At 36.9% G+C, this 12665-nt stretch overlaps 1 protein-coding gene across 10 annotated transcripts in view; it reads left to right on the top strand.

The window, feature by feature from the left end:
- The window catches only part of CTNND2 (catenin delta 2), a 629651-nt gene that overhangs the window by 591217 nt on the left and 25769 nt on the right, over nt 1-12665 (top strand). For 7 of the 10 annotated variants that reach the window (XM_050328005.1, XM_050328001.1, XM_050328047.1 and 4 more), the window contains 2 exons: nt 2508-2592; nt 8290-8415. In XM_050328005.1, coding sequence (XP_050183962.1) covers nt 2508-2592; nt 8290-8415 — 211 coding nt within the window. The remainder of the gene's footprint in view (nt 1-2507; nt 2593-8289; nt 8416-12665) is intronic. The other 3 variants (XM_050328022.1, XM_050328028.1, XM_050328015.1) reach the window with 1 other exon arrangement.

The raw sequence follows: 12665 nt of genomic DNA, 5'->3' as shown, positions 1-12665 counted from the left end.
CTTGAAGCTGTCATCACACAGCCTACTGCAGCATCAGAGCTCTAAAAGAGCCCCACAAAGCCAGGCACAACCCGAAGGAAAGATTTATGCACCCTACATTTGGTATGAGAACTTATGCTCGCCTATGTGATCGGAGCATTGCCAATATAATTTAATCACATTTCTTTTCCTCTATTGTCACCCTTTTCCTTTCATACCAGAAATTCATTTTTGAAACATTCTTACATTCTAATTATAAGGGGTAAAACATAGTAGCATGACCAAGTATGTGATTCCCGTTGTGGAAACTCCCCATGCTCTGCCAATTTGTTTACAATTGCATTTTGTTATTACTAAATCTATTTAAATTTATATTTATATTTTCTAGATCAAATTTACTGATATTGCAAGTAGGTTCATATCCATTTCACTTGAGCTGAATGTGTCTTTCCTCAGAATAATGCATTTGTCTACCCGTTCATTATCTGGTAGAGATTATTAATACCTGTTGAGTTTGTAATTTTCAAAGTATCATGGGCAGTTTTAGGAGGATCCGAGGGTATAATTCCCTGTCTAAATACTCCTCATAATTGTGAAATACATCTATTTCTAATGAATATATTTAGCCCAGGTAATGTTGAGGAATTCCAAAATGCCCTTCTGAATCATGATATGTATCCTTCCTCTCAAGTACTTTGAGTTGTAGTCATGTGTTACAACTGTTACAGGTTACACAGTTCTAGAAAAGAAAACCTGTCAACATACAGTGCTACAAATGCTCATCTTAAGTAGAAGTTCCATTTTTCAGCTTTCAGAAATGTTAGTACTCTGCGCTGTTGGTTTGGTTTCTTACATGTAATTGATTGTTTAAAAATCAAAATTGCTGGTTGTTGGAATGATATAAAACTCTGGCATGCTCAATTTAATACAATAAAACACTTCAGTATGAAATCATCTTGTCCAGTATAAAGCATGTGTCTACAAGTGCAGGATACTAGACTGGCCATGCGCCCTGGTACATATCAGTGCCAGGAGTGTGGGGCTGGCCCCACTAGCCTTTGGAATATGCCCAGGGCTTTCCCTGTATGACCACACAAGAGAACTTATGTTCATAAGGTTATAGTGGCCAAGCCCGTATCAACTTTGCATAGTTCCTTTCTCTCCTCAGTACTCATGCAATGGTTGGCACAGTTATTTTCCTTGTTACTCCCTGCTACCAGCATCCCACCAGCCAGTGCAGCTGGAAGTATAATAAAAACAATTATGCTTGAAAGGGTTTATCAAAGTCCTGTTTACTCACTAATTACCCACCTACTGCTGTACTCAGAGTGAAAAGTGGAATAAAAGTGGGGGGAAAAGCATCAAATAAATTACTAGGAAAATACTATATAGGTTAATTGAATAAGTTGTGTCATGAACATTACTTTACCAGCTTGAGTGTCAGCCTACTAGTGATCCTTCTCAGAAGTCGCAGAATGAACCAAAGTGTGACCCCTGAGAAGACTTCTGCCCAAAGCAGTAACTTATGCTACTGGGTTTTATGATTTCTCTTTGGTTTTGCAATCTATATGCCTCTTTTGAGTAAAGCACAAATCACCTCAATAATTGCCCCAAACTCTATCAATCCTCCTTCTGGACTTTGGCCTTTGTAAGGTTTTCTAGTGTTCTATATGTTTTTGGTCTTGCACAGTGTACTGGGTTATCTCAGTGGGCTGGATTATCTTCCTGTTGTGTTCCTCTTTGACCCTTCTTCACTGAGATGAATACTCTCTGATATACCGATTTTTTTTAGATTTTTTTTAATTACCTATTCCAGTGGGCATATATGACTCCAACTGATTGTAACAATAGTTTACATTTTCTTTCAAAACCTATCAGAAGATAAAGCCCATGTGAAGTTATATGCTTTTCAACATGACATTGTATTGCCATCATTAAATCTAAATCCTCATTTGGATTCCTAATGAAATTTATGATGACTTTTTATTATTAGTTCTATTTCTGCATCTTGGCTGTACACTTGAAATCCAGTGCTTATCACCCAACTGGAGTGTTTCTTTTGGCCGCTGCTAAGAGGAACTTAATGAGTTGAGCACACTGTCAAGAGCTGAAGTTTGGCACCTTACAGAGAAAGAAACTCCTTGTCCTTTATGCCAAAAGTTACAGCCAGGACATCTTAGATGTATATAATGCCAGTTGGGTCCTCAACAATTTTGGCAATTGCTACCTCACATTACTCTTACTATGCATTCAGCATGAATCCCTGTATGTACTGAGTTGCACATGTTTTGCTCCTCACTGAATGATTAGTACTATAGAGATAATATATATTGCCCTTGTTTAAAAATACATTGATCTCCAAGATGCCAACCAAAGATCTTATGGTATACTTGAAACACACTTTAATTGTGGGTTTAAATCCATAACAATGCATTTGAAAATTGGGATGAATGGTGTCTTGTATTTAACAGTCTCTTTCTCACTCTTTATTTCTCTCTCTCTCCCCTTTTAATATATGTGTGTAACAGGCATTCGCCTAAAGTGGTGAAAGCAGCATCTCAGGTCCTCAATAGTATGTGGCAGTACAGAGACCTGAGAAGTCTCTACAAGAAGGTAAGGCTTGGTATTTTCTGGATTTATCATCTTTCGTACTGATACCCAAATTTGGGGGCTGAGAGACTTTAGGCCAAAACATTTATTTATGTGACTGGAAATCCGCTTGGAGTTTAAAGTTTGAGATACTTGGAGCTATTAGTTTTTCCTTCATTTCTACTTTTAACATAGAAATGATCTTTGAAAATATGTGTGGTGGTAAAAATGGGGTGTGAATTTGATTTTAAAATAAATTCATAGAAAAAGTGCTGGATCTGGCAGCCCTGGAGAGTGAAATCCTCTGCTCATAGAACAAACCTGTCTATGCAAGCTCTGCTACTGGGCCAGTCCTTCTTACACCTCCCCACCCTGTTCTGAGGAGATTACTAGATTTCCAGCCCTTCAGCTCCCAAATTTCCTCATGAGATTGTAAACAAGAGTATCTGAAGGAGTGGTACTTAGGGACCAGTTATGTGTGGAGCTGGGCTGAAACCTGGTAGCTTCACTTCCGATCAGCAGTCAGACAGTAGCCTCATGTAGTTGGTTTTCAGACAGTCTGTGAAGTCCATAGCACAGTGCCATTCCCACAGGCCTGCTAACCTCTTAAAAATGAATTGTAATAGGGTAATACAATATTGTGGAACTACATCCTGTATAGCTTTTTAAACGTAACTGCCTACTTAATAAATGGCAACATTTAAAGTAATTTTTTGGTGAATATTTCCAAACTGAATTGCATTCCATGTGAGTGTCAGCCTGCAGATTTTGTTCTCCAATGTCTTCTTGCTTAGAATTTCACATCTTGTCTAGCTGATATATGTATTTGTAATCTCATCAAGGAGAGCTAAGACTTCATGTGGCAGAAAAGTTCAGGTCCTAGTTAAGGCTGAGGCAGTGGTGAAGTAGGGGAGGGTTCACAGTGGCGTAGTCTGTACTGTACGTATTTTGCATGCAAAAATAACTTAGTTACATAAAATGTGTGCACTGAATCTCAAACTGGCAGAAGCTGACCTTCTGTTTGAAATGCTGTTCTTTTGCATGCCTCAGCCCTGCTTGTGTCAAGTCTGAGGAGTGAGGAAGATGATTATTGAGTCTCTCCCATTGTTCACTTCCAGTATTTTCAGTCAGCAGCCCTAGGGATACCATATGTGAAGACATTCCAACTAACAAGCTGGTACTCAACTGTCCCATTAAGAGGTGGGAGCAAACACGAGCTAGAGTAGGCTTTTCTTGATGCAAGGCAGTAGTAACACACTGGAAGTGTGCATAGCCTGACTTCTATGCATGTGGGTGGCTGCACTGTAGAGGCTGAACTGTATTGCACCATAATCTCTTAGAGGTTCTTACAATGTCTGGCTCGTTTCCAACCTTCTGTCTGTATATATATATGCTGTGATGGAAAAGCAGTTTCCAGGGTTGCTCCATGCATGAGGTAATACGCTGTATGGCTTCGGAGTATACTGCCAGCTAAAGGACGTTCTGTTGGCTGCCAGCGTGAATGCCTGGTAATGTACTTACATACTAAGCATGCTTAGGTACTAAGTACCTAGCATGCTTAAAAAAATTTTCCGTGGCCATAAATATATGCTTGTGGTATGGGAAATAGGACAAGTTAGCCTTAGAGGTAGCTTCCAGGACCCTCATAGCAGACAGGTTCTTCATATTCTCAGGAAGCATTTTATTAATGTCTATATTGGCTAATTCCTATAGGCTTCACAGAATCTTAAAGTGAAGGTCAGTCTCTGCTACATATTTGTATACTCATTATATGCCATTTTATGTGCTGCTAAGCATTGTGTAAATATGGTTTCTTTTAATCAAAATGTTCAGATAGTTAATTTAAAATACTCCTTTTTATTAAAATACTTACAGTGTTCTTTATAAGGTCATAATAGTTACTAAACTTACCTGTAGTAGGCTGACTCATGCTGGCTGTTTGAGCTGAACCACTGTTTGGAAAGCATTGGATATGTTTTTATGATAGGAAAATTAGAAAAGTTTTCATTATACTAATAGTCATCTAGTTATGTAATATAAAGATACTGGGTCAACACAATCTTTATTTTGTCCCATTAAAATATATGTGCCAGTAAAAATGAGTGAACGTGCAGTGTAATAAGACCAGCACTTTGCAGTATCTTGCACTTGCACTTTGAAGTGCAGTAAATCCCATTGCATAACCATCAGCAATTTCCTCCTATGTACTGAAGTATCTATACAATTGCTTTCAAAGAATTGTCCAACAGAGACACAATTTTGTGTAGTAATACAAGGAAATACAAGTATCACATCATATTTAAGTGAAAGTAGCATCACTTTTCTTCTGTTTGAGAAACAATGTAACCAAATAGTTTGAATTTGAAGGTGTATTTTAGAGCTACACATTCACAGTAAAGTAAGAAGAGGTAAAAAGAATAAAAGTATTTTTCTTTGTATTAATGGCAAATGAAGGCAATATGTGTTTACTGCTGATGAAGTAGCAGTCAGTATATTTAGTCCAAATATGACTGGATCAGCAGAAACATTAAAACCTCTTTCACTTTTCTAATTTTGCTCAACATTGCAGGAAACATCCCATAGCTGGCAGAAGATAAACTGCACTGACAGAAATCCAGAGTTGGAGGTTGGTGTGAACACCTAATGACTTGCCACACCTGTGAAGGACAAAAAACCAAGAAGTGCATAGGCACCAATTTCCCATTTGCAGCACTCCCCGATAAACTCCTGGGTGTCGAGTGAAGTGCGGATGTCAGAAACTGGTACCCTACCTTAGGGCTGCCCTAAGCAGGGTGTGTGCAGTGCTTCCTGCCAGCACCAATCCCATCATGACTGAGCAGATCCTAGCTTTAACCAAGGCTTAGGAGTAATGCACCTACGTAGAGAAACCTAAATGAAGCAACCTCTGAGGACACTGCCAAAGTCAACTACTGCATAAAAAATAGCCCATATTTAACAGATTTCAAGGTTCCAGCTTCAGTTATTTTCCTTAAGAAAAATAGTTGTGCGCACAAATTTCATTCTGCTGCTCAGTGTCTGACAAACAAAATTTACAGACAAAAACTGCAGCAATAACTGCAACAATTTAGTTAATCTCATTGACCAAATCAAGTTACATACCCTGTCTCAAGATCATAGGATATCTGGCTAAGAATACAAACAGAATCTTTTGATGACACAAAATTTTAACATCTTATCCATGTTTTTTATCCTGAAAAATGCAAAAATTATTCCACAAGTCAGTGAGATGGGAGACACAGAAAATTAAATCTACTAAGCCAGGTTAAACTAGGGAGATCTTTCTTGAAAAGGAGTTTCAGACCTTCCAGTTCTGAAGGAAGCCTAGAAGAAAGATGGAGAGAGACTATTTGCAAGAGCATGTGGTGACAGGACAAGGGGGGATGGTTTCAAACTGAAAGACTGTAGGTTTAAATCAGATATTGGGATAACATTCTTTACTGTGGGTGTGGTGGAGCACAAGTCTATGAGGAGTGGCTGAGGGAGCTGAGGTTGTTCAGCCTGGAGAAGAGGAGGCTCAGGGGTGACCTTATCGCTCTCTACAACTACTCGAAAGGAGGTTGTAGCCAGGTGCAGGTCAGTCTCTTCTCCCGGACAACCAGCAGTAGGACAAGAGGGCATGGTCTTAAGCTGTGCCAAGAGAGGCTTAGGTTGGACGTTAGAAAGGATTCTTTAAAGAGAGAGTGATCAGATTGGAATGGGCTGCCCAGGGAGGTGGTGGAGTCATCACCCCTGGAGGTATTTAAGAAGAGACTTAGTGCTATGGTCTAGTAGACAAGGTGATGTTGGGTAATGGGTTGGACTTACTGATCTCAGAGGTCTTTTTCAACGTGGTTGATTCTGTGGTTCTGTAAAAAAGGGGTGATCATCACAGTTTTTCATCAGTAGATGAAATACTGTCTCCCAAAGGCAATGTCATGATTTTCAAACTTCTTTGCAAGCAAGACATGTTTTCATAAACTATCATTTTTCTGCCTCTGTTTATGTGAATCTATTCCAAAATACTTAAAATCTGACTTTCAAACATGCTTAGTGGTAACATGGTCCATAGCCCCATAGGTGGGTTAATGGCTCAACACTTCTTAAAAACCAGGTACAGGAGCCATCCCACAGCTTGCCCCTGTACTTTAAACTGCTGGTACACCCCTCTTCTTTGAGTATCTCGGTAACCTGAATGGTAACCAGGAGAAATAAGTGCTGCTTGCAGTTTGCGGAGAGAGATCCTGTCCTGTTTACTTTATCCACCTAAGTGATGTGAAAGGAGCTAAATACAGTGCTTCTTTAAAGACACCTATTTCCAAGTCAGGATCACTGGCCCCCACTCCAGTCTCTAGGATATTAGTTGGTTGAAGATTTGGGGACACCTTCGAAAATACGGATGTGACTATAAGAGAGCAGATTTCCATTAGCAAGTAAACTCTTCTCTATCTCAGTATTCAAGAAGATAACCAACTCCTCTTAAACACAGATAGCTTGTTAAATTACATGAGGAAATTTGAGCAAAAGGGTTGTGCTAAATGAGAGTAACATGAAAGAAAAATTATTACCTAAAAACAAAACTCAGTTAACATTAAATGTGCATAATATTAAAGAGCTGGAGGAACTGTCAGAAAGAATATGTTTTCTATTATTTGATTTTCTTTTCCTAACCACTTAGGCTCCAGCAAAATATGTTTACATTCTATCTTGTTTAAACTTACTCTGTCTTTCAGTATACAAGTAGGGGTCATGGTAAATTTGTAGAAATTATTTTTTTCCCCTGATAGGTTTCTGTTCTGCATGGAATATTAGAAATGTTTGTCCTATTCACCTGCTGTATAAATAGAAATACCACCCAGTGTTTGAAACCAGGGAGGCTGTTACAGGCGGTCGTCCTTCAACATGTACTGTGCCATTTACAACCGGGATAGTATTGTGATAGGCATTTAATGAAGTCAGAGTAGTCACTCTGAAGATGGCCTTGTTTGTCATTGATTGGGAAAGGCATGTAGAGTTGCCCAAAGTCTTAGAAGGAGTGAAGGCCCATCTGGATATAGAAGAGGACTCGCTTTTCATGTGACTTTCAGAATAATAAAATGATGACTCTATGAGAAGGTCCTTTGTGGCTAAATGTTCCGTGAAGATTGCCAGTATTAAATTTCAAAACCCTAGTCAAGGAGTTTTAGAATCTAAAGTCCTTTCTTAAATTAAATATACCTACTCAAAATGTTAATTACAACATACTATCGTGTAGACTTGGGACACATCATTTGGATTTTCTTGTGGTAAGATTATCATTAGTCAGACATTCCCCAAAAAGAAACTGTTTTAGGTTAGATTTATCTAATGAAAAGGTCTGTGCAGAACTTAAACCATATATTAAGAATGTAAATTCTAAATCCAGAATACAATAGTTCCTCAAAAAGTGGCTTGACTTGAAGGAACTATTCATGTGCTCAGATTTTTCATGGGCATATGTATTTTGCAGTGCTGAACTTTCAGCAGGGCTTAATTTATTTCAGTACAATTGGCAAGGGCTTTTTCAGATTAATATGTTACTCTCTTAAAAAAAGGATGAATTAATTTAAGATAAAGACCCCACTGTATTATAAAGCTGGAGTATCATTACAGAGAAGGCATTGTTTAGAGCCCATTTTTATATTAACTATGAAAATGCAAGTACCTGATTAATAAATGATTGACTGATTGATTGATTTATGGCAGTGGGCGTCCCCAAGCTTCAGTGTGACTGATGACAGAGGATTTTCACCAACCCACGACTCTGGGTCATGGCACGCTCAGCATACTCTCTCCCAGAGCCAAGAAACCAGAATCTATTCCCCAACCCAGGTATTCTGGCTGTCAGCTGACCAGTCTTGAATTGTTATGTTTACTGCATACTGAGATTTGTACTCAAAAGAACTCAACAGGAGACATTTGAATCAAAAGTAAAAAAGCCTTGCTGGAGAATATGATTTTAAGTTAAACAATTTAATTCATTGAACCCTGTAGGTTACAAATGGAAAGTGTCCCACTTCACTTAAGAGAGTACTCCTGTTCATTTCAGCAGCATGAGGAAGGTGTGCAGAGATTTGGTTTCTCTGAGGAAAACATTCAGTTCCCTGACAATCTTGCTAGCATTTCTGTTATCTCTTTTTTTGATTGTCTGAACCTTTCAAACAGAAAGGCAGCTATTGATAAGCACTGTGTTGCAATAGCAGATTAAATTTATCAAGGACATTGCATTGTTTTCTGAAGCAATGGTATCTCTTAAGAAAAAAGCAATAGTTGCATATTTTAGTATGGGGAATCCAGTAAACTAGCGTATATACATAAAAATCAGTGTGTTCAGGAGTCACTTAAATTTTTAAAATGCTAATTTTCAAAATCTCTGTTAATAGGGACAACAAATATTTCCTTCAGACAGAATTATAGTTGATGAGAATTAGCAGGACTGGGCATTTTTTTGTTAAAGGCAGTCTATAATTTGAGGTACTAAAATTCCATTTCCTTAACCAAGTGTATTCTTTTTTTCACTCCTAATATTTTTTTCATATTAAAATATTACTTTGTGGCATTATTGCAAAAACAAAATACCTTCTACATATGCACAGCATCCAAGTAAGTCCATGGAGAAGCCATGTGTGTCTATATAAATATATGTGTGTCTGTGTGTGTGTGTGTGTATGTATGTATTATTATACATATATACAGATTTGTATTATTTCTGATAAAATCTTTAGAGACAATTGGAATTTACATGTTTTTGCTGACCACACAAGACAAAGTAGTTATGCTATTTCTGTTGGGTTTTTTGCACAAAGTTTGCCTGAAAGAGAAAAGGCATTACAGAAGATGTCACTTAAATACCCTAGATATAAATATCTTTCAATGTTAGGGTAAGTCCTTTTAATCTTTAGCTGATAGGAATACAGTACTCAAAACAGCCAGCTTTTATCATCTGATCCATGACATTAATTTCTTTTGTTAAGTAGGAATTAAGCAAACTCCTAAATTGATTTTAAATAAAGAAAATGTGGACATTTTCTGTGGAATTAATATATTCAAGCTTTTTTTAAAGTATCATCTGAATAATTTTAGAAGATAGAGATTTTATAAACAATATAACAAAAACAGTTATAGTCTTCAAATGTATAATTTCTTGTTTTCTTTCTTAAGAACATGTAATTCACCTTTAATTGAGCATTTCAAATATGGCTTTTTATCAAATGTCAGTCTTGTGAAATACTGAATCATGAAACCATCATTGGTTTCAGTACTGGAGAAACAGTTGTCACTGCTGATATTTTTGTGTGTGCACTGAATTATTCTTTATTCTACATTTTATGTTGCATTTTAGTTTCTAGTGTTCATGTAAGACAGGTTTGCCTCTGCCAGTGCACACGCAAATACGAAGTATTTCTTCATTAAAGCAAAGGTTTATTTTGTATTCTGCAGGAAAAAACAGTAGTAGCTGCTGACCAAAGAGTAATAGGATCATCTTTTAACACTCTTTCTTATAGACACAAAATCTCTTCTGTGAGGAATGATACAATAGTCTGGAATTTTGGTTTTGGTTTTACCTCTTTTTTTTCCCCACATAATTAGCACTAGGCAGCGTCACTGTATATGTAAGCTTACCATGTAATTTACTTCCTCTTTTGACTGCATAAGCCTTCCCAGGGATTGTTTTTTTTAAGAATCATTCAAAACTTTGTCGAGTAAATTTCAACATTTGTAGCTTTTTGATTGCCAATTGTCTGCTTAAATAACACCCTGTTTGTCTATACAATAGGAATGTACATATCATGAGCAAAATCATGAAGGCCAAAGAGGAAATTGTGCAAATAAATTTAACTGAGATATACAGGTAAACTCTTTGGCATATGCAGAAGTGTTCAGGAGTATTCACACAGGGAATAATGGTGTATTAACTGTTATAGAATTTTGCAAAAGAGAGGGAAAGATTACCGCATCATTTGACATAACACACACATAGTAAGTGTTTTCAACTAGCTGTACTATCATTCAAAATAATTTGGCTACTTTTTTAAGAAGAACAATTTAGAAAAAAAGTACCAAAATATTAGAAAATGCTCAGTCAAACTGAATGTTGTTTTGATTTTATTTTAATGTCAATAATTATCATTTCATTTGTACTGTAAAGTAGAACATGTTCTGATTTTCTTAGCTTATCCATCATATCATATAATATTCTTTTAGTTCCTTCTAACTTGCCATTTATTAACAGTATAAGACACTACTAGAAAGAGAGAAGATCCCCGTTATGTGACTACTTTTTTAAGTACTAATTTTTTGAAAATGTATTTCATGTGACCTAAAGAGAGTAGGAAATCTTTACAATCCAAAACTTAATGTTCTTAGCTATATAAGAACAACAACATATGGAGGAGTATCAAAACATGCATTTCTACATCAACTGTGAGAGGGAGATGTTCTCAAATGTTTAATCCTCCTGGACTTCATTTACTCTATATTAATAATCATCAATCATTTTAATCATTTTGCAATTTACATAGTTAAATTCTTTGTCATGGTCTCAACAAGGATTTATTTACTTTGTAGTATCACCTAACATTCCTTTAGTTATGTTTCAGTATTTATATGTTTCTTTCTGAAACATCTTCTGTGTCTAATATTTAAAATATTAGCATTAATCTAGGATAGTCTGGGCTGAACTGAAGATTCAATACAGATTATTGTATTTTCATGAAAACAGTTCTGTGTAGCTGAAGTCAGACCTGCCCTTACTTGTACTATTTTGATGCAGGCTTTTTTACTGAATGATGTCCAAAAAATCATGTATGATGACTAAGCACAATTAAAGCCAAACTAATGTGGTTTTTTTGTTGGTTTTTGGGTTTTTTTTTTTAGCAAATACTTGTATGTCTATTGGACAACATATATGTATGTTTGCTGCTAAATATCTATATGTCCATACATGTACATGTATGCACAAATGGGGTGGGGGGTGGATGTAAAACTTAATCACAACACAGCATAGACATAGAAGACGCTGCCTTTAAGTATGATGTCTACAATACCCATGGGTTGGATATTATGAAAAGATTCTTCACCCAGAGGTGGTTGGACACTGGAACAGCTCCCCAGGCAAGTGGTTACAGCACCAAACCTGACAGAGTTCAAGAAGCATTTGGACCAAGCTCTCAAGCACATGGCGTGATTCTTGGGGATGATCCTGTGCAGGGCTAAGAGGTAGACTTGAGGATCCTTGTGGATCATTTCCAACTCATGAGATTCTATGACTCTATAATTCTATCTTGGAACAAAGAGAGCTTGGGAATGTGTAAAGGAATAAACCTTCATGGTTTGAGTTACGAGCTTAGAAAGTATCTGCAGCTATGCTTGACTGTTGCTTTCCCTTGAGTGCCTTTAAAGGCATGATAGTACTTCCCTTTAGCATTTAGCATTGTAGCAAGCGGTAATTCAGCAACCAAATTTAGCAGTAATTCTTCCAGATAATCAGTAAGGAGTGCATGAAAACTGGTGCTATTTGCATCCAAAACCTACTAGACTCAAGAGGTGCTAAACAAATAAGAAAAGAATCAAAGTTTGTCCACACAATTCTCTAGGATGAGCCCTACATACATGAGGCTAAATCGTCCTCAGCACGGATACTGGGTCTGGTGGTAAGCTCTAGCTGACTTATGAGGGAAAGACAAGGTATTGTTCACTTGAAAACTCAAGTCCATTTTAAGGTTACTAAGTACAGATTTAGAAGACAGAAAGTTAATCTCATACTTGTGTTAAGTCTGTCTCTAAAGTACTCCACCCTTTGAAGTTCTCTAAAGAAAAGAAAATTTAAAATGCAGCCCAGGAGTCAGTATCTTTAACTTAAAGCCTTCTTTCTGAAGGGAATTGTATAACTGAAGTTTCTGAAATATCCTTAGGGTAGAGCTACAAGTAGGCATGCAGAATCTAGAAGGTTATGAATAAGTGGAAGGTCACATCTACAGCTTTTTTTTTTTTTCCAAAAATATGATCCCTCAGAATAAAAAGATTGGATTTTAATACTTGCATACAAAATGGAGACCCCTAAGAAAATTAACTGCATGTCT

The sequence above is a fragment of the Myiozetetes cayanensis genome, unplaced genomic scaffold (assembly GCF_022539395.1).
Source record: "Myiozetetes cayanensis isolate MyiCay16 unplaced genomic scaffold, myiCay2020 scf1, whole genome shotgun sequence".
NCBI classification, from domain to species: Eukaryota; Metazoa; Chordata; class Aves; order Passeriformes; family Tyrannidae; genus Myiozetetes; species Myiozetetes cayanensis.
The sequence above is the reverse complement of the archived record's forward strand: the minus strand, read 5'-3'. Positions and strand labels throughout refer to the sequence as shown.